Consider the following 27,182-nt stretch of genomic DNA (forward strand, 5'->3'; position numbering starts at 1 on the left):
GATGGTGTTGTCAGTGGCAATAGGTGCCAACGTCGTCATTGGATTTCACATTTAACATAGGTTTCATTTATGTCAAATTGACTTCTGCGTTTATGACTAGAAAAATTGTTTGCGTTGTAATTCATATACCAGTGTCGTTGTTAGATTCAGAAGTGATTTGATAAATCTTATATCAAATAGGTTTAATTTATGTCAAATTGACTTCTGTGGTTATGATTAGAAAATTTGTCTGTGTTGTAATTCATGTACTTGTGTGGTTGTTGGAGGTAGATTGATAGATCCAGTAATTAGAATGTAAAAATGATTTCCTGATGGCTTTATCATATTTGCACTGTTTTGGAAAGTTTTTTTAAAGATTGAAAGCTAGCTATGGTTTAATGCAATATATTATTGGTTTATTCTTACAGGGGCTACTATCAACTTGCAGTATTTCAACAACCCTATGTGGCCTGGTACTATTCTTTCTCACTTTAATTATATTTTATAGTCCTTTTTGAATCATAACTGTGGCATAAACTATTGCCATTTGTTCAATTACTCATGAACCTTAGTTCTACTCTCTTGAATGCTTTTTAAAAATTGATGTAAACTCTGCAACTCTGTTATCTTCATTGTAGACTAAGTTTGAACATGTTTACAACTCTAGTGTCTTCGTTTTAGACTAATCTTGAGCTTTTATCTCATGTGAAACTCGCAGTTAGCAATTTTTATCTATATTTAGTAATGGTGGTAGATGGTTTTTTGATGTATAATTTAAATATTAACCATATTTATGAATTTCATTGAGATTGGTCAGTTGTGGCTACTGCAAACCAACATTTATGAGTTTTGTTAGGGACTTAATGATATTTATTTTAAGAAAACCTACACTTTTGGAATTCACCTTACTTGGGATCTTATGGAGAGATTAAGTATACATGCTTACTTTCGTTTCATGAAAATTTGTTCATTTCACGAAATTTTGCTGAGTTGCTTTAGTTTGAGAATATTTGCAATATTGACCTTTTGGCTTTTAGTGGATGACATCAAAGACAATCATTATATTTACTAGCATTTGCACCAAAAGGGTGCAAAGATATGTCGATAAAAGTATAAATGAATGTAGAGTGATGTAGAGGTAGCACTGTAAGAAACAAGGATGTGGACGTGGAAGGCATGAGGAATCAGGAAGCTAAAGTACTTCTAAGTGACATTTATGGATAGTCAATGTAATGTTGAATGTCCCAATAGCAATTCTAATAGGTTTTAGGTAATTTTGATTAGCATTTTAAACTTTATTAGCTTGTAGCATCTACTACACAACCCACTTTTTGTATAAATGTGCAAAACATATATTATAGATATTATTAAAACTAATAGTTAAAGGAAGCATCATAGATAAACTTTTCAAACAAAATCATCCTAATCAAAATCACAACTAATTAAAGCAATAATCAATAACACTTACCTTCCTTCAAATGACAAATTGACTAACATAGGAGCAATCTCTCTAGTTTTATTCATTCACTCATGCAATTAAGATAGAAATGAATTTTTGTTAAGTCAAATTAATGATTGTTTTTTCAATCATACCTATGCCTTTTTCATGGGAGGGACTAGCCACCTTAAGTTTGGACTTCAATATTTGTAATTGTCAATAATAATTGTATTAGTTATTGTTTGATATTTCACATATGATGTAATCCCCCTTTGTTCACCATGTTGTAAATCTTCAATTTTGTTAGCAATTACCATCAATACTTTGAAAATAAACATATGCCACTCATTGCTGGGGAGCTTAACAATGCCTACTACACCTTCTTAGAGACTTGATTTACCTTCATGATCCATGTTCTGAAAGTTCAATGTTGTCCAATACCATTAGTACTTTAAAAATAAATATATACCACTCCTTTCTAGTGGATACCTAATGATACACACTACATAGAGATAAAACAATGAAATGTCAACTACATAGAATGTAATCATCACTTGCAATGAATGAATGAGTAGTCCAAACTTTCGTCCCTTGAAAACCAGCTACATAGAATGTAATCATCACTTGCAATGAACAAGTAGTCCAAACCTTCGGCCCTTCAAACCTAGTGACCCCACTTCCTTTTGCTAGGGTAAGCGAGGGAGGTTCTCTAGAGCCTATCTTCATTTAATCCTACCGAATCTAATAACAAGGAGTGTAATATTATTGCGATATTTAGAGGTGTTGTGACTATTAAGGCTCTTAATCTCCCTAGTGATGAGGAAAGCATATTCTTGCAATTTGGATATCCAAACTAATGGAAGACAAAGCATATAGCAAGTTTCACTAGTGACCAAGATGGCAGGAAAAAATCATATACCAGTCTTTGCTTTGATTCCAAGCACAAGTATAAACTTATGGATTGAAGCTTTTAAAGGTTGGATGATGAATTGCAGCCGCATCAATTCATTAACATTTGAGAGCATAGAACCAAAGCCTAACTATTGTGGTTCCAAAAGTAGCTAGAAACATTCTCAAATAAAGATTTCCTATCAAGATTTGATGCCCAATTGTAGTGGCATCGACCTCTTGACAGACTGAGAAGGAAGTTGAATCATTCTGTTCAACAAGGTTGCCATTTTTAGCATTCTTGCAAGTTGGCTTGTTAACTTACACAACCATATGCACATTAGGCTTCAATGGATTGGGTCAAGGAATTCCAATGAGACATGGGATGGATTATAGACAATGAGGAGCCTCTTCCTCCTCAGAGGCTTGACTTTTGCATATGCCTTTAAACACTGTGACGAGTTATTGTCTCATTAAACTCCAATCCTCAGGAATGCTTCCCTTGATGAAGATAGAGATGGCATCGAAATATAAGTCTTATCGTGAAATGCATCAGAGACCATGCAAAAGTAAAAGCTTGTAATCTCCTCATACATAAAGATGTTCTAAGAATAAGAAAAAATTGTATTTAGGGCAAATAGACATAAAATATCTACATTAAAAAAACATGGTATTAAACAACATTTGCCAAAATGTGTTTTCCTACTATACTAATATAATACCCCACTAAAAATGGCCAAAGCTAAAAGATATTATGACCATGATGTTGACTTATAAGCAAAAAGATCTTGAATTTTCCAAGAGATGTTATATCTTTGGTTAGTAAACAATAGTGGGAACACGAATAGGATCAACTGATCAACATTGCAAATTATAGCAAGAATGAAAATAAGTGGTTTATTGTTCTAAGAATGCAACCCAACTATTGTAGTTGATGCTTTCAAGAGCGGGTGTTAAAGTAATTGGTGATCAATAATATCTCCTAAGACTAATGTTTATGAATATAAAAGTACATAAAACTTTGTAATTTCTTATTTTATTTGCAGCTGATGCTTTCCCTTGTTTTTCATGTTAGTCCCTTGTTTTTCATGTTAGTAACAAAGTGTTATTTTCTTTCTGCAACAAACACACATGTTAAGAACCAGCGAACAAATCCAAAATTCAGACATATAATTAATTGGTAGCTAAATCAACAAAGAGGAGGCCAATAAACTTACCAAAGGTGGGGATCTGGATGTCCTGATCTAACATGAATGTTCTCTGTTTGGAGGTCTGGATGCCCTAATCTGACATGAACGTTTTCTGTTTCGATCTGAAGGCCATTGGGATTCAAAGAAGACGCACAAATGCTCTGTAGCGCTTCGCACAATGCAAGAAAAAAAAACTTTGATGGGTTCAAAATGCAGGGGAGGGGGAAATATATATGGAGGAAGCGAGATTCTTCCCAATCCGATTGCACAATTTTATATGTTAAAAAACTAAATGGCTCACATGGACCCTTTGTAGGGGTGAGCTTAAGTCGATTGTAGATTTCTCGAATATTTGGAATCGGACGGATATGACGGATATGAGCGTGGTCAAAAAATTGACCACGTTTATATTGGTCGAATTCTCAAATATTCAAAAAAATCTGCGATCGACTTAAAAATAGCCCGGATTTATGTATGTGTGTCTTCCGTTGTTGGGATTTATCTACCGCCCCATCATGAGCATTTCAGACGCAGAGGGGCTCAACCAAAGTCGTGAACCTCCTGTTCGAAAGAATTCACAACAACCAACTGTTGATCCTGGACGAAAGTGTCGTCACATGCGTCTTCATCAGAATCTTGTTGCCCGACGTCGCTCAGTCATGCTGACAAAACCTATGGAGAGACATTTTCTCGGTGGCTACCATTTCCACAGTTCGACCCATTCACATATCTTACGAAACATGTATCGCAGTCATAAAGAACATGATCGATCACCAGGGCTTATGCTGGAATTATTGGATGGTTTGGTTGCTAACATCGAATATATTAATGTGTATTTAAACATTGCTCCTTGTTATTTTTATGGGTTGTGCACCTTTGGCCACTGAGAGCATCCAAGAGGTCGTGGCTCAGAAAAGGCGAAGTACCAGAGCCCCGGCTCGATGGTTTTATCATAAGAATTTGAGGAGCAGGCAGTGTGTTCATATATTATGGCGTGAACCTTCTAGCCTCATTGCATCATCTATCTGTTGCACTACTTGTATGGCTTGTGGGAAGAAGTAATGGGGGCTTGTGGGATTGCATCATCTATCTGTTGCACTACTTGTATGGCTTGTGGGAAGAAGTAATGGGATACTATTGAGATTCGCGCTCAAGTTTTGAGGATGACTAATCTCAACAGTGTCACTACCAAAAACCTCACAATAAAATGTCTATCAGCATAATTATGAAAATTTTTAGTTTTACTGGGTTGAAAATAATCAAAAGATTTAGTTTTTAGTATTATTAAGAAATACGTTTTTTAGAATTTATTTATTATTATTATGAAATTAAAAAAAAATAAAATCTATTTTAATAAAAATTTAAAATAAATATTATAAAATTATAATTTATTTATTATATAATTGTAATTTAAGGGAAAAAAACAATGTTAATTATTCGAGATTTGAATAATATTGTAATAATTGATAGTTTGATGTATTCTAACTTCATTTTAGTTTTGATTTATTACGAGGATAAGGATTAAATTTCTCTATAAGCTATTTTTTTACACAAAAATTTTTGCATAAAGAGTGTTTTAGTCAAAAATAGATTTGCATTGTGAAAGATTTGATCCCTCTTGACGCTTGATAAATTAGGGTTTAGATGGATGATGGAGTTAAGATAAAGTATAACAAAGAAAAAAATAATTATTTGTAATTTAATATAAATCAATCTAGATCGATCTTAATTTCAATTTATCAAGCATTGAGAAGCATCAAATCTCAGTTAAGATATTATATTTTTTCAAATTTTCCAAAAACAAATTTACACTTAAAAGAGATTGGGTTTATTTGATCCCTCTCCATATAATTAAAATTAAGATGACTTGAACTAATTACACAGATAAGCATGTGTATTTTGGGAATATTTCGGGATTGAGCTTCCAGAATTTTAATTTAATTATCAATAATTATTATGTGGATGGTCCCGATTTGACCTCCATAGAATATCCTATAATATTCTTAGTAATACACAAATGAAAAGTTAAAATTTAACTCCAAAATAGTTATGTTCTTTCTATCTTTTAATTAAATTGATTTATTAAAAGAAATATCATATGAACTCTTGTCATATAAATATGAGCGACTGTCTTTTGGGAGTGTGGTATTAGTAAGCCATAGTATTGTAACAAAGTCTACAAAGTAAAATAGAATGAATCTCCATGATTAAAAATCTTGTTGCATGCTTTGTAAAAGTTTATATGTGTAACTTATATATCAATTATTTTTATAGCTAATAATAGTAATTTTATGTTTATATGTGTAACTTATATATTAATTATTTTTATATTATGTGTAACTTATATATTAATTATTTTTACAATAATAATAATAATAATAATTTTAATATAAAGTTATAATTAAGTAGATTTTCAAGATTTTTTTTTTTTAATTTTGGTAATCTAAGATGCAACATGAATTAACTGTTTTGATGCCTATGCACACTTCTCACTTATTTAATTTATATGACTGCACTAGTATTATATCAAGTCAAATAAATAATCATCAATATTTTAAATAAATAAAATATATATTTAAATATAAATATTAAGTTTGATTTTTTATTTCTTTATTTTTATTTTTTACAGTGGGAAAACTTAGCATAGCTCAGTTGTCAAACCAACATTGGGGACAACCATCACACTGGTGGTTTCATCACACTAGGGAAAACCACCAACAGTGGGGACAACCATCACACTGGGGGCAACCATCACACTGGGGGAAACCACCAACACCGGGGGCAACCATCACACTGGGGGAAACCACCAACAGTGGGGACAACCATCACACTCGGGGAAACCATCACTAACTGCTATCCACAAATATAGGTTGACTCCTCACTATTATTCAAGAATTAAACCACACCACTTGTAATTACCCGATGTGGTCTTTACCCGATGTGGTCTCTAAGGGGGCACGATTTCACTCCTGCGAGATGCCTTTGGATCTTGGGCCATTAACCTATTTCCTTACGTCTAATAAAAATGAACTCTATTTGGAAAAATATAATTCCTACTTGTCTTTGTTGTGATTCATTCTATGTATAGGAGTTTGTCCTAGTATTTGGGAGTTTTTTGAGGTCTAGTTGGTTGAGAGATTCTCCCCAACTAGTTAGCCTCCTAGATTGGTGTGTGGTTGAGATATTCACTCAACCAAGAGATTGTATGTCCAAGATAGACTATCTATCTTGATGTATTTATATTGTATTAATATTTTAATATTTTGGTGTGTGGTTGAGATATTCACTCAACCAAGAGATTGTATGTCCAAGATAGACTATCTATCTTGATGTATTTATATTGTATTAATATTTTAATGTGAATTCAATTTTGTGTGCTTTATGAAAGTTTAACTTGGTATCAGAGCCCGACTATGGGCCTACTCCCTCATGGGAGGGCTCACGGGAAAGAATAGAGTAATAATTGAGAGTGTCAGTATAGTTTGTTTATAATATGGTTTTATGTGTTTTGCTTTTCCAGGTGTCTGAGGAGTATTATGTTGTAAGAAAAGTCAAACTTCCCACCCATCTTACGTTGTCAACGTGGAGAGAACCTCTCAACATGAAGGAGCAGACCGATGAAGGTAACGAAAAGAGGAAACTAGGAAATTCAGGGTGGATATTTCTTTGAGTGGTCAACCAAAAGCCACTTTGGAAGTGTAGGTTTGTGGTAAGCTAGAAACCACTTGTGGGAGTGTATGTAAGTGCAGGTTTGTGGTAAGCTGGAAACCACTTTGCAGTTTAAGTTTGTGGTAAGCCAGAAACCTCAAGTATGAGAGTGAAGTGGACAGGGATTCTTGTAGGCATGGTTTAGGGTCAGCTGAAAAAACCCTGGGCATGGTTTAGGGTAAGTTGATAAAACCCAGAGAATGGTTATGGGTAATCCGAGAAAACCCATGATGACGATGATGGAGGGGTATTTACAGGTACAAGTACACGTATGCAAATAATGGTTGACTGAACCATGTATATGAAGGACACCTTAGTATATTGACGATTGCAACAGTTGGTATTCATGCATTTTGGTAGATGGTTTTTTCTTTATATGGACGTCAACATATTCTTTGTTTATCATGTTTGTAAACACCAAGACCACAGTTAGACTTTGTTGATTGAGATCGAGATAAGTTGTCATTAAAGGGGGGACTTGAAAAAATATAGTTCCTACTTTTCTTTTTTGTGATTCATTCTATGCATAGGAGTTTGTTCATAGTATTTGGGAGTTTGTTGAGGTCTAGTTGGTTGAACGATTCTCTCCAACTAGTTAGCTTCCTAGATTGGTGTGTGGTTGAGATATTCATTCAACCAAGAGATTATATGATGTTGGGTTACCCCAGCTTACACCCACAGTATGCATGAAAATGCATAAAATCATCTGTCCCAGGTATTTAACTCTCAAAGGAGTCAAATCTTCAACCATAAATGGTTAAGGCCCTCTTTTTCAGTTCCTTTATATCGGAACTCAGTCACCCCACTTAAACCTCCTATCAGGACTATTTACCTCCTCATAACCTTCATTATTGCTTTCACCACTTATATATGTAACCTCCCCTCTTTAAACCATTGGCTACACATATATTTAACCCACAAAACCTTTTATTGGCGCTATTTTCCTTATAAAACCATTTACAAAGGAAAACATACGCAAATACACCTTTTTCCGCCTCGTTATGGCCTCTGCACAAATACCGATGCCACCTTTATCGCAATCGGGTATCGCTCCTCTGCGGAACACCACATATATATATCATCACTCCTTCCCCTCCGATATGCGACTATTGGAACGATAATATATGTTTTAACCTTAAAAGGCTCGGCAACACATCTATCGCAAATATATGGAAATATGTTGAAATCCCGCTCCGAACACATATAGCGGATTTCAAATTCTATGCACCCGCATATATAATTATCGTTGGGTCTGTCTTTTGCTTCCCTTTCCACAACACTCTCCTCTAAACTCCGATCGGCCCGATCTCCGATCACCGATTTATCGCTATCGCGTATCGGCTATCGCTTGATCTTTATGCTTGACTCCTCCACTTTAAAACTCCGATCCGACATATGTTTCAGACCCGATGGGGTTCTAGGCTACATTCGATAAGGTTTCGGGTCCGGCTATCCATTACATGTCGCAATCGCACTTCGCTTCTTCCCTTTGAAAGATTGCGATGCGATCCCGATTCTTCCACTCCTACGATTTAATCCTGGTCGTTGATCTATGAGATCTAACGGCTGCTATGCATTAACACTTACTCCTCCACTACTATGTTACTTATCTTTTCCGCCATTTTCAATGGTTTCTGTGGTTTTTTTGGGGTTCTTCAAAGGTTCTTCCCTCTTGCTGTTCCGCTGCGACTCCCTCCTGAGCTTGACTTCTGTGATTTTTATCACTAACTCTGGACTTTACTTGATATTTTGAATAGATTCAAAGATCCATTACAAACCTCTGGTTCGTTCTTCTCCTCTGTACTCCGCCTCGACTCTGCCTGCAACCTTTGTTACAAAACCTACGAGTTCACACAATAATCAATCACAAAACACTCAATTTACACATTTGCACACTCAGAATCGAATTCCTTTGTATATAAACATATAAACAATTAATTACATAACGAGACTCTCTATCTCGTGGCCTCATCTTCTACTATCAGTGGCCTCTCCCCTCACTCTGCCCGTAGGCTTACATTTATGCCAGAAAGTTCTGTTGAACTAATTCTGGTTCAAGTCCTAGATCTACTGAACTGACTCCTAAATGTTCTCTGTCCACTTCTACTTCAATTAATTCCTAAAAGCTCTCTCTCGTTCCTCGAATCATGAGACTGCTTTAAGAGTCCTAGTTGACTTCTAACTCTTGTCATTTATTCACCACTCATGTTCTCCTTTAATTCGAAAGCATTTACAACTTCCTCTCACTATCTAATTAATTCCTATTCTATGCACTCAAAAGCCTAATATTACATTAATTCATCACTTAGGAATCTAACTTCCCTAAAACACATTACCCACCTATGTCTACTTAATTACAATGATTTTCTCTTGGGTTGAATGCTCCCGCATTAGACTCCCAAAGTAGAAAATATTCATGATCTCCTGATCATGTGTCTCCTGATCTTTGTCTTCCTGAATCCCATACTTTGTTTTGTAATTGTCTGAAAGCTTTGTTCCTTTGCTGTTGTTGCACTTCTACTGTCTTTTGCTCCATCTTCTTCTTCTTGTCAATCAGGTTCAAACTCTAATTGATCATGCTTCCTGCTGCTACCATTTTCCTCCATTTGGACTGCTTCATCATCAGTTGCCACATTTCTTCAATTTCTTTTTCCAGCACATCTTTGGGCTGGTCCATGCTCTGCCATTTACTTCTGCCTCTTCCTCTTTGCTTCAGGTTGTTGCTGTTGTCCACTAATTCTTTAAACTGTTGCTGGTTACTTTCACTTTGTAGCTGCTAGTTTACTTTTTCTTCTTCTTTTGTTCTGACTACTCCAACTTTTACTTTGCTTACTGCCTCCCTTTCATCCTTACCCTCTTGCATTGAATCATGATTTTCCAGCATTCTCTCCATCAATTTAGCATTTTTCTCCATGGATTAAATACTTACATAGAACCTTCTTCTTTCATCTTTATTTGGCTGCTCATCTATGCCAAATTTCCTTCAGCATTTGCAACAAAACCTGCACTCACAAAACACTTGTTAAAATTAAAAACATAAGGCTTCTATGCCTTATCTTCCTTTGACAACAATTCAGTTTGCTGCTTTGTTTCTTTCTCCTCTATCAGCACATCAGTATGCTGTTTTGTATTCTCAAAAGAATTCATGAGACTGTCAACTAGTCTCTCCTCCACACCATCTGCTCTAATGATGTCTTTATGTGTTTGTTCACTGTAGTGACTTATTCCTCTGCAATCACACTATCATACTCTGAATTTCCAAGAAAATACTCCAGCAATGCAATTTCTCTGTGCCACTTCATAAGTATTTCATCATCACTTATGTTTCCTACATTTATACACAAATTATTAGTTTGGAAATCATAAGGTTCAACAGTCTCAATTGTTGCTTCACATATCAGCTCTTCAGACTGAATTTCATCTCCTTCTTCCACAAGAACTTGTTCCTATGTTGTCACATCTTCACACATCCATGCATTGTTAAATTCTTTCTACTGCAATAAATCACTGCTTCTCTCATTTAAGAGACATTCTCCATCCTCCTTTACTTCAGATTTTTTATCTTCTGAAAGATACTTCTTCATACTTCTGACAGCTTCAACAGATTGCTCATCCTCTGCAAAACACTCCTTTATTAGTGTTCTTTCTCCCTTTGCTAAGTCTTTTGCATAGACTTCTTCCTTCTTAACATCTTTCAGTAGATGTCCTTCTTTCTTACTGACTGTCTCAATAACTTCCATGGCTATTTCCACTGTGCCTATCATCATGGTGAATTGATGATATTTTACTATGTTTTCAGCTAACATAGTCTCTTCTTCAAGTTTTCCTTCAGTCTCTTGCTGTTTATCTTCCCCAAGAGCTATCCTTGTCTCACCATCTGCATTAACATTCTCCTGCATTTGTTTTCCATCCATAGACAAACTATCAATCTTAAAAACATAAGACCCTATGGTTCCACTTGATGGTTCAGCCATCATATCTCCTTGCTGTTCCAAGTTCTCTTTATGACTTAGAAATTCTTTGATGGTCTCCTCTTCAATCTCCTCAAGCCCTTCACTTGGTTGCTTGATATATTTCCCCAACTGTATATGAGACCTATCTATCTCATCTTCTTCCAGAACGGAATTTAGATTTTGCTTGTCTTCTTCCTCTTTTATGACAATATCAACAAATTGTCCTTCTTTACATGTTTCACTTGCAAACATACACAAATTTTCAGATTTAAAACCATGTGACCCTTTGGCCTTACTTGAAGTTTTAGTCTTCAAGTCTTCATCTTCTCTCAGAATTTCTCCCATTTTGGTTCACAAATGGACTCTTCCATTTCCAACTCAGCTTCTTTGAGTTTTTCCTTCAGCCACCTTACTTGCCTATGTTGTAGCCTTCTCTGTAACTTATACCACTTCACTGGTTTTTTCGTCAAGACCCAACCTAGTCTCTGGCTTTCCTCAAGTATTCTTCTTAATGCATCGAGTTGTTATTTTAACTCTGCAATCTCTTTGTCAATTTCCTCTTGACTCATCCTCTTTCCATTTGCCTTGGCATCCTCTTTCTTCATCTTTCTTTTGCTATGGCTTCTCTCTGAACCTCTGCTATGACTATTAGTAGTCATCTTCTTCTCCTCTTTCTTCATGAGCTCCTTACTCATCTGCAACAAGCCTCTGCAACAGCTAGTCCTCCTCGCTACAATCTTACCTCACTAAGCTCTCCTCACTCAGTCTTTTGGTAAGCATGGGTCCTCTGTCTGGAACCTCCTCTTGAGCAACACCTTTGCTCCTTCTAGGCTTCTGCAATCTCTCACTCTCTCTTGAGAACACTTTAGTTGTCCTCTCTGTCCAATCTCTTGTTGGACTTTTTCAGGTTCACTGCCACTTTTTCTTCAGAGTGTTTTCCTTACTCTATCTTTAAGAACACATCTAGTTCTCCTCTCACAGCTTCTCTTGCTGTCCTTTGCTGAGATGTTTCATCTTGTACTAAGTAATCTTGCTCTCACTTTTCTTCAAGGAATCCTCTATTCCTATCTACTCCAAGCCTCTGCTGGAACTGCTACAATCTCCCAAGAACTTCAAAAGTTCCCTTACAATCTTCTATTGTAGCCTCTATCATTCATCAATTAACTTATGCACATTACCTTCTTCTGTGTGTCAACACCTTTTCATAGGAAATCTTTCATCACTCTGATTACAATTCTTCTTTGATACCAAATGATGTCGGGTTACCCCCGCTTACACCCACAGTATGCATGAAAATGCATAAAATCATCTGTCCCAGGTATTTAACTCTCAAAGGAGTCAAATATTCAACCATAAATGGTTAAGGCCCTCTTTTTCAGTTCCTTTATATCGGAACTCAATCACCCCGCTTAAACCTCCTATCGGGACTATTTACCTCCTCATAACCTTCATTATCCCTTTAACCACTTATATATGTAACCTCCCCTCTTTAAACATTGGCTACACATATATTTAACCCACAAAACCTTTTATCGATGCTATTTTCCTTATAAAACCATTTACAAAGGAAAACATACGCAAACACACCTTTTTCCGCCTCGGTACGGCCTCTGCACAGATATCGATGCCACCTTTATCGCAATCGGGTATCGCTCCTCTGCGGCACACCACATATATATATCATCACTCCTTCCCCTCTGATATGCGACTATCAGAACGATAATATATGTTTTAGCCTTAAAAGGCTTGGCAACACATCTATCGCAAATACATGGAAATACGTTGAAATCCTGCTCCGAACACATATAGCGGATTTCAAATTCTATGCACCCGCATATATAATTATCGTCGGGTCTGTCTTCCACTTCCCTTCCCACAACACTCTCCTCCGAACTCCGATCGGCCCGATCTCCGATCACCGATTTATCGCTATCGCGTATCGGCTATCGCTTGATCTTTATGCTTGACTCCTCCACTTTAAAACTCTGATCCGACATATGTTTCGGACCCGATGGGTTTCTAGGCTACATTCGATAAGGTTTTGGGTTTGGCTATCCATTACATGTCGCAATCGCACTTTGCTTCTTCCCTTTGAAAGATTGCGATGCGATCCCGATTCTTCCACTCCTGCGATTTAATCCTGGCCGTTGATCTATGAGATCTAATGGCTGCTGTGCATTAACACTTACTCCTCCGCTACTCTGTTACTTATGTTTTTCTGCCATTTTCAATGGTTTCTGTGGTTTAATTTTTGTTTCTTCAAAGGTTCTTCCCCCTTCACTGTTCCGCTCTGACTCCCTCCTGAGCTTGACTTCTGTGATTTTTATCACTAACTCTGGACTTTACTTGATCTTTCGAATGGATTCAAAGATCCATTACAAACCTCTGGCTCGTTCTTCTCCTCTGTACTCCGCCTCGACTCTGCCTGCAACCTCTATTACAGAACCTACGAGTTCACACAATAATCAATCACAAAACACTTGATTCACACATTTGCACACTCAGAATCGAATTCCTCTGTATATAAAAATATAAACAGTTGATTACATAACGAGACTCTTTGTCTCGTGACCTGATCTTCTGCTATCAGTGGCCTCTCCCCTTACTCTGCCTGTAGGCTTACATTTATGCTAGAAAGTTCTGTTGAATTAATTCTGGTTCAAGTCCTAGATCTACTGAACTGACTCCTAAATGTTCTCTGTCCACTTCTACTTCAATTAATTCCTAAAAGCTCTCACTCGTTCCTCGAATCATGAGACTGCTTTAAGAGTCCTAGTTGACTTCTAACTCTTGTCATTTATTCACCACTCATGTTCTCCTTTAATTCGAGAGCATTTACAACTTCCTCTCACTATCTAATTAATTCCTATTCTATGCACTCAAAAGCCTAATATTACATTAATTCATCACTTAGGAATCTAACTTCCCTAAAATACATTACCCCCCTATGTCTACTTAATTACAATGATTTTCTCTTGGGTTGAATGCTCCTGCATCATTATATGTCCAATATAGACTAGTTATCCTGATGTATTTATATTGTATTATTATTTTAATGTGAATACAATTTTGTGTGTTTTATGAAAGTTTAACTACTGTTATTCAAACATAAGTAGTTTTAGGACATACTCCTATAATCATATTTTTTCCTTAACATAAAATAATAATAATAACAACAATAACAAATAAATAATAAGGAAGAAGTTTCCATTACTATCCCAACAAATAACGAAAATTTTAACTGTGTACAATTGTGTGGTGTGATGTATAGGGATAATTGGTCAGAAGTGATCATATGTTCTGATAGGAATACTATTTTTAAGGGTGAATTGTGTCAGGAATAATTTTGTTAGCTCAAAGATTTTTATTAATTTACTTATCTTTAATGATAATGTGGGGAAGCTTTATGTTGCTTTGTTGACTTCAAAAAAGCCTTTGACATTGTCCCTAGAGATAAGCTTTGGCGCAAAATGGAAGAATTATGAGCCCCAAAGGAATATAGGGCAAGTTAGAGTCAAAATCAAAACTAAGGAAGGCATGTCTAAATGCTTTGACAGTGAAATTTGAGTCAAATAGGGATGTCCTCTTCTCCCCACATTGTTTGGTTTATATATTGATAAGCTTGAAGAGTGGATAAACAATACCAAAGGAGAATGCATTCATTTGACAAGATACATGGTGAAACTACTTTTATATGCAATGACCTTATTCTTATTGCTAAATCTGCCCTAGGTTTGAGGGAACACTTGAAAGCTCTGGAACTCATAGGTTGGGATGCAAGTAAACAGTAACACTAGCAAGACCAAAGTCATGATTTTTTCTTTGAGGGCACCCCCCTGGAGGTTGTAGATGAGTACAAGTACCTAGGAATTGATTTCCAATAGGCTCAGTCGGGAGACATGTGGATAGAAGAGAATCCAAGGAGGGTGGAAAGCTTCATATCTTTTCTAGAACAGATGCAGACAAGTAGAACTATTGGATTGGAAGACTAAGAAAACTCTCTTTGGTTTATTAGTGGTGCTAGTTATCATTTATGGTTGCAAGATATGGGGGAGCAACATGTCAAACCACAAATGGTGACAAATAGAAAGAATTCAAAAGCATCTAATCACAAGTAGTCTCAAAGTCAAATCAACTGTCCCATATGATATCCTTTTAGCTGAGGCTGGTTTATTTCCAATTGAGGCTTAACGATCATTCACTTGTTAAGTTACCTAAAAAAAATTGAAAATATGGATAACTACCGCTGGCCCAAAATGGTTGTTGAAGGAGAGTTAAATAGTCGGAAAAAGACATGGATGAAACAAAATAGACAGTGGTTGGGAAAATGGGACATAAATCTACGTGATTGTCCTCATGCTTAGGAGGAGATAAAAAAGTGGGTGTTAGAAAAATTCACGCTAAGGAGGAGACAAAAAAGTGGGTGTTAACTCCACGTTGAAGCATGATGATAAAGAGTACTTGAGATTCTCAACCAAGGGAAAATCTAAAATTTTAATTGCACAATTGATTACTAGCTCTCATCATCTAAGATGTGAAACTAACAGATGGATGGTCCCTAAAGAAGATTGGGAAAAAATAACTTGCATTTTTTGCAGAGGGGCGATAGAAACATAATGACATTTTATTAAAGAATGTGCAACATATGAAGGTATTTGTGGTCAATTTGATAAGAACTTTTTGAGGAGGCAATACTTCACAAAACAACAAATTTACAAATTTCTTAATCAAGATCCATAACCGAAGAAACAACATGGAAACTAATCAAAGTATGAATTAAGTTGCTATTAGGTGATCCCTTGGACCACTAGGTATGATGGACATCATTGAGTGGAGAGGCTCATTCTACAACCAGGATGTGTAATGACAGGTGTCCCTTTTAAAATACAAACAAAATATTCTCAAAATAGAAAAGCAATGTGGACTATAATAAAAATAAATGAAAAATAAAAAAATTGAAAAATAAAAAATAAAATAGTATGCACAATTTATTCCATTCTTAATATAAAATCAATATGTGACATTTAAAAATATTTATAATAATAACAATTCAATAGCGGTTATCAATAAAATATTTTAATACTAAGTAATAATATTGGAGTATACTTACAAATATATTAATAACAAAAAAAATATTTTAATGTATGTATATATTATATGAAAAAATTATATGCATATTATATAAAACAATTGAAAAAAATAATTTTTATGATTAACACGTTTGAAGAATTTTATAATTTAGTCATTTTTTAAGTATATGATTTTTTGAACTTACAAATTTAAATGTAATACTCTATAATACAATTTAGATAATTATATATATATATATTTCTTTTTTTTTTTTCTTTTTTTCCAATTTTAACATTCTAAAAATAATTTTAAACTGATAAAATTTTATCTAATCATTTCATCCTATCTAATCATATTAAATCATCCTATCTAATCATATTAAATCGGTGGTTAAAATACATCCATACTAATTAAAAATCAGTCCTTCATAGAGCGTGGATCCCTTTTTTGAATTAATAATGTGAATGCCTTCTAGGATTTTTCACGGAATTAGACTGTCTCAATAGAGATCCCAGAAATACCTTTTCGTCGAGTTCAGTGATTTCATATAATCTGAATGCTGTCTGGCATGCCCTCTACCATTTCAGTGAAGTTAACGGTAACACTGCACGTGAGGTGCATGATCTGTTGGTTGGGACGGTTAGCTTTCGCACCCCAACCAAGTTTGAATCCTGTGGGGTTGTATTCTCTTTCTCGCTGAAAAAAAAGAAGAAGGATGTAATCTGCTTATCTGCTCGCTTCTGCGAAGGCTATGATGTAATCTGCTTGCTTCGGCGATTTGTAAAAATCTGCTAGCTTCTGCGTTATATGATATATGATGATTCTTCAGCGAGGATGCCTTCTCTCCCCCACTGTAAAAAAGAAGAAGAAGTTAACGGTAACAGTAATTGTGAAAAATGGAGTTCCCAGGAATACGTTCATCGAGTTCAGTGATTTCAAACAATATGAATGCTGTCTGGTATGCCCTTCACCATTTCAGTGGAGCTAACCTGTGACGGTAATTGCAATGGAGAAGCTTAATTTGTAGCAATTTTTCCTTTCATTATTAGAATTTAGATTAATTTTTTTTTAGTTTAATTATATTTTTTTCTTTCTTTGAAAATTTAGTAAGATTTTGATAAAATTTGGGGATTTTTGTAAATTTGGGTTACTGTTGTTAAAATTCAAGATTTTTGGTGTCTTAAAAATTTTTGATGGTGCTTTCCATCATAAAAAACATGATTCAATTTAATGGTGCTAATCTATTTCCACCATCAAAAAAATGACTCAAACATTGCTTTAAACGATCGAGATTAAAAGAATTGGAATTTTGATTTATCCAAAATTTTAATTGGCTTTTGAAGCATTTGGAAGGAGTTAAAATGAAAGTAAAATATATTTTAAACATGATTCAATTTAATGGCGCTGAATCTATTTCCACCATCAAAAAAATAACTCAAAACATGGCTTTAAACGATCGAGATTAAAAGAATTGGAATTTTGATTTATCCAAAATTTTAATCGGCTTTTGAAGCATTTGGAAGGAGTTAAAATGAAAGTAAAATATATTTTATTAAAACTCCAACATTAATAGAACAAAATGAAACTTTGACCACCAAAAAATTCGAGCGAATTCAACCTAAAACATTACCTGCAAAGAGGCCTATTTGCCCCAGATGAACTTACTACCCCGTGAGAGTTATATGATAATTTAGATCGTGCTCGACACAAAAATGCTGCGCCGTACTACACAGTGAAATGGCGAGAATTCAGTTAGAAGGGAAATTATGATAATTTAAAGTTAAATTGACATTGTTGAATCTATATCTGTAATGCTGTATATTCAAAACTATAATTTAAATGATAAAACATTACAATATAAACAGTAATTCAGAAATCATGCAGACAGATTTCAACAAAAAGACCCAGAAAAAACCTTTACTACAGAACGCCATTTCAGAGTAAAACCCTCCAATTCGCTGAATTTGATAATTTTAAGTGGCTTTCTACGAAGTGTTAGTGCAAGATGTTTAAGCATGTAAGTTAATATCCTCCCGATCTTATATATTTAAATTTTATCCCGAGGTTTAAGACAACATATTTGGAGCCTTAGGGCCATTCTCGTCCATGTGACCCTTGACAAGTTCCCTTAAAATTAGAGTCACGAGCTTACAATCGAACATCTATGTTGGTGTGGTATATTTCTCTGGATACGTCTAGAATGGTGTAAGCAATTAGTTATGTTCAATGGTTCTGTTATGTTCCAAGGGTTTGTCTGGCAAATATGTCCCATGGTTTTTAGTCTCTACAACAAATAGTGTTTTTAACTGTTGAGTTCACCGTTAACTGTGAAGTTTGGAGTCATATATGAGCTCAAGACCTTTATAAAATTTGTTTTCCCACAAGATTAGTGTGTTTCTGAATTTTACTGTGTTTTTAATTGTTGATTCCACTGTTAACTGTGAAGTTTGGAGTCATATATGAGCTTCATGACGTTTAGAAAATTTGTTTTCCCACAAGATTACTGTGTCTCTGAATGTTGTCATGTGTCACACATTAGCACTTCTTTGGAGGATAGAAATCTTAGCACCACTCTAGCTGGAACTCAAGTAACTGTAGAATTTCATGTTGAAGTATGTTATTTACGGTGCCGGGTTTACCTTCATGTTTTTACAATAGATATGTCAATGGATATTGCAAAAATGTACCTTTTAGTATGCTTATTTAGAATGTTTATTTACTGTCTTTAAGTACATTGTTTGTTGAGAATGGTTAAGGTAGTGGCTGCAACGGATGATGCATGCAATTTCAATGTTCATTCATCCTAAACAGCTTATCACATGGATAATGGATGCATTTGCCGATTGGTCTTAGAGTAATGTCAAGTGAGTTTGGTTCCAATAAAGAACCATTGTGGTAGCTCTAACTAATTGTTTTTTTAGAGTTTCATATTCAAGACATCGCCATCTCATCAGTTACAGATCTAATTATCCTCTGCGGTTCCCAATGCTGTAATAACTATTGTGTTGGCTAGTACTTTTTTTCTGAAGAATTTTATTTCATATGCCTCTGTTTTCAATAGATTTTTTAAATTGGACATAGTTCTGGTTGGCAATACCCTTGGTACCTTTTTATAGTGTGTTAGATATCATACTTGAAATTAGTCTATTGTTAGTAGACAGTTCTTGTATTTTTATCTCTTAAATTATTTTTCCCTCAGGCGAGGCGCATTCGTTGCAGGTGGAAAATATATTGTTTGAAGGCAAGTCAGAATATCAAGATGTGATGGTATTTCAGGTTTGGCTTCATTTTATCAACAATAGGACCGTGCCAGTCTTTATAATTCATGATATTCGATATTTCAGGTTTTTCAGCTTGTTGTCTCTAAATTCTCTTCAATCTCATTCTTAATTTTTTCATAATGGCCCTTGATATTCTGGTTGCAGTCAGTAACATATGGGAAAGTGCTTGTTCTAGATAAGGTGATTCAGTTGACAGAGAAAGATGAATGCGCCTACCATGAGATGATAGCTCATCTTCCACTTTGTTCTATTTCATCTCCCAGAAAGGTATTTCTTTACCTATAAGCTATAAAAATGTATGCATATGCTATACGCATCTTTATGATGTAGATAACTTGTAATGTAACCCAAAGTCTTCTCCTCAAACCCATCACTCCACCTTGTTCATTGAATGGCCAAATAGGTTACATTTCTTCATTGAATGGCCAAATAGGTTACATCTTTTTCACATTAGTGGAGTCCTTTCTGAAGCCTTTTGAGTTCACAAAGGTTCTAACAGCCATTACAATAGTGACAATGCTCCATGGTCTTTCCCATCTAAGGTAAATAGACTAGTTAGCACCAAGAACCTTGGAAGAATTGCTAACACTCAAAGCCTCCGACCGGAAGGAATGCAAATAATGCCATCCTGGATGACGCTCTAGCTTAATATCTTGCTTGCCAAGGATGTCTTTGATGCTATTTGAGCTTTGAATTAAATCATAGACGGGCCAGATATTCCCACAAGCAAGAACCCTGGCTGCTGAAGCACGCTTATTCAGAGCAGAATGTGAGATTTCATACATTGGATGAAGAGGGTGCCGGTGAAGCCACTGAATAGCCTATCTCCACTTCATCGCCATGACATGATTCGTGTAATGGGAGAGCTCCCCTTCTTAAACCACATCACATCATAGGAGGGGGCACGTGGAGATGGTGGAATCTGTCCTCCCTCCTTTACCCAAAAGCACCATTCTTGCAGACTGTGCAGTTTAGTTGGCAGTTTGCCTCAACATTTAACATTTGTAGAACCTGAAGTAGTGAACTTGATTGATACACAGATATGGCTTGATTGCATATTACCCATAAGCACCCTTCTTGCAGGCTGTGCAGTTTAGTTTGCAGTTTGCCTCAGAATTTAACATTCGTAGAACCTGGAAGTAGTGAACTTGATTGATTGATATTGAGTCCCACAGATATGGCTTGATTGCATATTCTAGCAAGCTTTGTTATTGGGAGAGGAGGGTATGAGTAATTACAATTGAGACTCCAGTCACCGTCACCTTTCAAAACCCCATTGCTTCAAATAAAGTTGAATCCTTGAAGGACTGTGAGCTTGTGCTTCATTGTGAATGGTTGTTCCTAGTCCCTACACAAACTCCAAGACTTAAGACTTTCTATTCATTGGGATCATAGATGACCCCTACACCTACTACCCCTTTGTGAAATATTATAAACCTATAGGAGGAGAACCAAAAAACTATGGACGAAGATGCCATTAGTTCACTGGCTGGATGTTTATGTAGATGTTGAAGAGTAGTTGAATGCAATTTATTACACTTATGCGACTTCAACTAAAAACACACTTCTCACTGCAGGTATTGGTTGTTGGAGGAGGTGATGGGGGAGTTCTTCGAGAAATATGTCGACACAGTTCGGTGGAACAAATTGATATATGTGAAATTGATGAAATGGTTATAAATGTAAGTGCCAAGTAATCCTCACCTGTTTAGCATAAATCGCCTACTCATAAACTCTTGTTTCTCTTTATTGTATTCTAGTTGGGCACTGCTTTAGTTACCTTTTATTTTTATATTTATATTCCAACTGTGCCTTCACGTTGTAGCTCTTTCACTATGCCTTTCTTATTGGAACTAAAAAATAAAATCCTTTCTTTCTGTGTGTGCCGCTGACACACTAATGAGAGAATAATACATTGATCCCTCAGGTATCCAAACAATTTTTCCCAAACGTTGCTGTAGGCTATGATGATCCTCGTGTAAGGCTTCATATCGGTGATGGTATGTAATTTGGTTCAGTTCAATTTTCATATTTCTTAACTAGTATACTATACTTTATTTGAGCATTTATGATGTCAATCAAGTGGCTGTAACAGAGATTTATTGTGCAACAAATAGTAACGGTACGAGGTTTCAATTCTAATTATCTTGAACATGTCAAGCTAGAGCCTATAACAGAAACTCTTAATGAAAAAATTTAACAGTAGATGGGATTTTGTAAACGCCATATGGTGTGGAAAGGAAGGGAAATGCTTCTATGGAGGTGAGCTAGCCATTGAAATCAAATTGTTTTTTCCTCTGCAGGAACTGCCTTTTTGAGGGAATGTCTGGCCGGAATTTATGATGCAATTATTGTAGACTCTACTGATCCAGTAGGTATGGATAACTGTCTGATAATAATTTTCCTAACAGGAAGGAATTTGTGGGGACGTGATTTGTACGCAACATGTTTGATGAAGTGATTTCATCATTGTTAATTGTTTGTAATCGTTAAATAGTTATCCCCTAGAGCTTTACACCAAGTGCATACAAATACAGGGCGCCTAGTTACTAGTGCCATTTGGAGACTGTACAACCAAAGAGCTGGAGAATGTATTGCTCAAGGAGCTTAGATGAATGTGAACTCCATTTTCAGTGTTCTCAGGTTGTTATTGGGAACAATGTTATCAGAACCAGACTAAACCGGTCTGAACCAGCGGGTCCGATTGGTTGGAGGGCAAAACCAGTTTGGATCGGCTTTCTGAACTGTTTTTGGCTGGTTCGGTACTGAACTGTCTGGTTCTGTAAGGGAACCAGCCGGTTCAGTATCGAACCAGCCATTTTCACCAAACTGGCCAGTTCGGTAAAGCTGCGTAGAACAAATCACTTGGGGCCTGTTTTGTTTTTTTTTTTTTTGAATTTTTTTCTTAGCTGGCCATTGGCCCATAGTAGGTGCCTAATATTCAATCTTATGGTCCTACTATTGCTATGCAATTCATGGCAATGTTAAATTGCAAAAGGATGACAATGAAGTTTTCGTCATTTTACTTAAATTTTTAACATTACCATGAAATGACTCAGGATGTTTGAGAGTGGGTCTGAAGTCATTGGAGTTCATATGGAGAAAGTAGAATTTTAGATCCCACTCAAAATCCAGTAGACTTAACAGTTTTTCAGGGTTTCAGGATTGGGGGGATTGCAACATTTCCATTAGATTTTGTCATGTACGAGGGTATGGAACTAGTATTTAATCAAGAGCACCAAGCCCTCTATGTACCTTGATGTTAGTGGCATTGGTTGTCAAACTCCTCTATCATGATCCTACTAAAAATGTACCCATCACTCAAACAAAATCTTGAATTGACATGCTAAGCATTTTCTATCTTATTTTAATGCTTAGAGGGTGATATTGATGACAAAGATCCCAATATAGGCAAATATTTTGATGATATGTAGGTATTTGTTGTAGCATGATTTTTTTTGGATGCTAGAGGCCATCTAGGGCCTGTTTTTTGATGTATTTTCGGTTCAAAGATGGATTGCACTCAGTGTTATTTTGGTTATGTGCATCCTTACATGCTATATAAATGAGAACTTTTGCTTATTTGTGTATAAATGGTTTGGATTCATATGGATGCACATGAATATATATGTTTTTCTTTAAAATTTGAATATTTAATGTGTTTTTGGTTGACTGGTTTTTTGGTCCCTTTTTTACCAGTTCTGGTCCAGTTCCCAGTCTAGAGTCTACCGGTCCAATGACCGGTCCGGTTCTGATAACATTGATTGGGAAAATGTGCATTTGATTACAATGCTGTGTTTGTAATTCTTAACAATTTGGGTCTATACTACTCAGGTCCTGCAGAGGAACTATTTGGAAAACCATTTTATGAAACAGTGTCCAGAGCATTGAGGCCTGGAGGCGTAGTTATAAGTCAGGCAGAAAGCTTGTGGTTACATATGCATGTTATTCAAGATATTGTCACAACGTGCAGGCAGACTTTCAAGGGCTCTGTTCACTATACATGGACATCAGTTCCAACATATCCAAGGTGTGTTACCTTTGATGAATGGCCCCTAACAGATTTCTTCTCTAGAATTGAATAAATGAATGAGCTTTGATTGTTAACAATCCATTTTTAGACTTGAAACTGCAATGCGCTTGTCACGTAGATGGTCACAGAGTTAATACTGTTTATCAATTATGCTTCTAGGGTACATATGACCTTTTTGAGATGTTTCTATTGCTACTCCCATTTGGGTATATACACATGTGTACTAATGCTCCTGTTCTTATCATGCGATATTCAGTGGCGCAATTGGTTTTGTGATTTGCTCAAGTGAAGGACCACCAGTAGATTTCAAAAATCCTGTTAATCCCATTGAAGAGCAGAAGGCTGCAACGAAGTTGAGGGGTCCTCTAAAATTCTACAACTCAGAGGTACTATTCCTATCTTTTTGTTGTTTCTGCAACTTGAGTTTTCTCATTATAATTTTTGTTGCAGTTTTGTATGTTCGAATCTTAGTGTTAGTAGGATCTTGACTCGGGCCTAGAGTCTTAGATTGTATCCAATTTATGATAATTTTTTTTGGAATTAATAGACATGATATTGTCATAAATATACAGCCTTGATATGTTTGATAATGTTCCAATCCTAAGTTTTGTTTGGGGATGTTCCAGGCCCAAAGATTATAAGCGTTTTTCTGATATAATTACAAATTGATTCAACTTGGGCAGATTTAATGAACGGTACATAGTAAAAGTCTTGTAAGTCCTCAGATAATAACAAATTAGAACTGCAAATACCTGTGAGGCGATTTTTGCATCCAGTTTGATTAGATTCTTCTTTGTATGAAATAGAAGATAGATTGGTGCTTCTAGCTAATGCATAGATGCAAGAAGCCTTTTGATGGTCAGGGTCTTTCTTTCTTGATGAAAAAATCTCCTTCGAGTGTAACTTATCACTCTGGAATTTGAATGCCATCTTTCTGTTCATAGTATTGCCTTAATCATGCTTTTGATGTTAAAATGTTCTACAATTTCTAACCTCATTTCGATAAGCAAAGGATTAAATTTTCTTTTTATTTGACAGATAATTAATACTACTGAGAAAATGCATTCTTACATAAGGTCTTGATGTTGTAACTCTGACCGAAAACACGCAGAAAAAGAATACGGGTGCCAAAGGGCCTATTTCTGAAACTGTTGCACCTGCTTATACAGAGCTTGAAGAAATTGTAGCTAGTGATTTTGTAAGACATGTCTAAGGATGATCCCATATCATGTGGAGTAAATATCAATTAGAGATTTTGTATCTGATGCTTTGTATGAATATAAATGCCGTGATTTGAAAAATCTGTTAGCTTCCTACCACCAAAAGCTAACATAATGATCGTGTATTGTAGATCTATGTAGCAGCATCTTGATTGTTTACTCCAGTTGGAAACTAATATGATCCCTTTGAATTCTAGGTGCATGCAGCTGCATTTGCCTTGCCGACATTCATTAAGCAGGCACTGGACGACATTAATCTTTGAGCAGATTGATTCTCATTATTCAATGGAAAAATACATGTTAGGGACCTGTGCTGAGCTCCCCTACTTCAGGGTTCTAGGAATTAGCCAATTAATGTAACAGGGTCCATGAGATAGTTAATGCGTATTTATTGAATTTAAAAATATCATTTTTATTATAATGGGACCATAAGTAATTAAGATTTTGCTATTAAGAATCTATTTATAGATATAAAAGGCTATGGAATGTTTGTCAAGTGTCGTTGTAATTGGAGTCCTACTCATCAGAGTTGTAATTGGAGTTCTACTCATCATAGGTCGCCTCCTTGAAGAGGCCTGGCAACACTGCTATCTCTTTATGAAATCATTAAAACAAAGAGTGTATTTCACATGTTTCATCTCATTGGATCTTGTGTCTTCTTTTTTGCATTTATATTTCTTTGAATACCTTTTTTGTGATTCAATTCTAAGGTTAAGAATCATTGCAAGTGGTATCAAAGCGCTTTCCTAAGTTAACATGTTCCCAGATTTTAGATTTTTTTAAGGCTAGAGACATGTTTTTACATCTTTAAATAACGTAGAGATTTGTCTTTCAATAAGTAAACCTGTGGTTGGGGAAGAGTACACATAGAAAATACAAGTGGAGGTATATAGGAAGCCCTATAGGTGCACTTGAAACCAGCCATACATAAACCTATCAATTTTCTTGTTGTTGTAGTAGATCAAGAACAACACTTTAGGAGACCGCTCTCACGTATGAGGGAATCAAATAGTACAACAAGAGGTATGGTCTATTCTCCTTGGTGCGGTGAAGAATTTGGTTGAAAATTATTATCAGAAATCTTATTAGGTTTATTATAACACTTAGTACTTTTTTTTCCTTAAGACCCTACAAACCCCCACCTCTGTAGCTAATGTTATGAAATTCCCTCACAAAGTGGAATATCAAGAATTTGGGGTAATACTCAAATAGAAGTAAAAAGGGGTCTAGCCCCAACAACACCCTTGAGGGAGACCCATAAAATATTCCTTGTGCAACTCTTATTGTAATGGCACCCCTCCCTTGTAACATTTTTTATGTGGATTCAGCCATATCATTGTGCATGACTTATCTCAGTAGATTCTTTATGAAACACTACACATTAATACAACTCTCCAATAACCCTTCTAGGGGACCGCAAGCCCATGGAAACCACTAAAAACTTGTCCATCAAGACCTAGCTCACTAATATGGAAGATCAACTTAGTGATCTTGAAAACAAGCTCTTCCAACAAGCAACTAAGATGGTGGAGTTCCAAACTAACACTAGCTAAAAAATTATGAGAATGCAAACCTAGATGGCCAAATTTAAGTGCTCACAAACATTTATCTCACTCCCCCAAACCCCAATGAACAATGGTAGGATCCACTTGTCTAGTAGGAAGGGATTAAATCCTCCAATGCTAGTGGACATCACTCTATGCCACTCTTTTGGCATCATTGTTAATCTCTTTTCCTTTTCAAATGAAACATAACAACATCGGAGGGACCATAGGGAGATCCCTAAATTTGGTCCCTCGTTTTTAAACAGGTAGACTCCTCTTGAGTTTTATATTTTCTTGATATTTCGTAATGAATGCAATGGGTGAGTCCTACATCACAAACCCCAACAAAATATTAAACTCATAAAAATATCTGTATAATTGCAATGTTTCTTCTAAAATGCAAATATACTTGAGAAAGGACCAAGAAATCATACTTATTGAAAGGCAATAATATAAAGCTAATTGTAAGATTCTCTACTAGAATTTTCCAATAATTCAAAATTATTTTTTTACATAATATAAGCATAGAGACAATTACAACTTTTCTATATGAGGGAAAGAAATAAAAACATGTGTTGTAGCGCCTACAACCACCCTCCAAAATTTTGCCTATGCTTCGTTTTGGAGCCTCCCTCCTAAAATCACAATAGCTTATCTCGCACTAACCTAGGTACTTGTGCTTTCATTGAGCTTTATCTTTTGCTTTATGGCTTGTGCTTTCTTACACGCTTTATTGTCTAACCTGCAAGCCGATCTATTGACTTGGTTTCAACCTGGTTCCAGGCTTGCCTTAGTGAACTGCGCAATCCTTGAAAGCAACTAGCCTTCAGCCTAGGAATTCTGCAGTCCAAGCGAGTAGTGAGCCTTCAACTCTAGAA

At 35.7% G+C, this 27,182-nt stretch overlaps 1 protein-coding gene across 5 annotated transcripts; it reads left to right on the plus strand.

Annotated features, from left to right (window-relative positions):
- The first annotated feature begins 412 nt into the window (after positions 1-412).
- LOC149160952 (spermidine synthase 1-like) lies at positions 413-25,349 on the plus strand. Of its 5 annotated transcripts, none has more exons than XM_089435449.1 (9): positions 413-452; positions 19,426-19,502; positions 19,652-19,774; positions 21,085-21,189; positions 21,435-21,507; positions 21,811-21,882; positions 23,342-23,537; positions 23,797-23,926; positions 24,958-25,349. In XM_089435449.1, the coding sequence occupies exons 1-9, from the start codon at positions 443-445 to the stop codon at positions 25,021-25,023; spliced, it is 852 nt and encodes a 283-aa protein (XP_089291575.1). In that variant the 5' UTR covers positions 413-442; the 3' UTR covers positions 25,024-25,349. The 5 variants fall into 5 exon arrangements, with proteins under 5 accessions (XP_089291575.1, XP_089291574.1, XP_089291573.1 ...); XM_089435448.1 differs by lacking the exon at positions 413-452 and adding an exon at positions 17,094-17,184; XM_089435447.1 differs by lacking the exon at positions 413-452 and adding an exon at positions 17,094-17,223 and having other exon boundaries at positions 24,958-25,348.
- The last annotated feature ends 1,833 nt before the right edge of the window (positions 25,350-27,182 follow it).

Source organism: Pinus tabuliformis, chromosome 5_2 (assembly GCF_031772625.1).
Source record: "Pinus tabuliformis cultivar Carrire ecotype Pingquan chromosome 5_2, CPIR1, whole genome shotgun sequence".
Classification (NCBI taxonomy): domain Eukaryota; kingdom Viridiplantae; phylum Streptophyta; class Pinopsida; order Pinales; family Pinaceae; genus Pinus; species Pinus tabuliformis.

What these genes read in the sequence shown, in the direction of transcription:
- LOC149160952 (XM_089435447.1), top strand. Translation starts at nt 17,175, where the DNA reads ATGCTGTCTGGTATGCCCTTCACCATTTCAGTGGAGCTAACCTGTGAC. An exon ending in AAGATGTGATGGTATTTCAG is followed by an intron (nt 19,503 to 19,651) that starts GTTTGGCTTCAT and finishes TTCTGGTTGCAG; the next exon opens with TCAGTAACATATGGGAAAGT. An exon ending in TCAGTTCCAACATATCCAAG is followed by an intron (nt 23,538 to 23,796) that starts GTGTGTTACCTT and finishes TGCGATATTCAG; the next exon opens with TGGCGCAATTGGTTTTGTGA.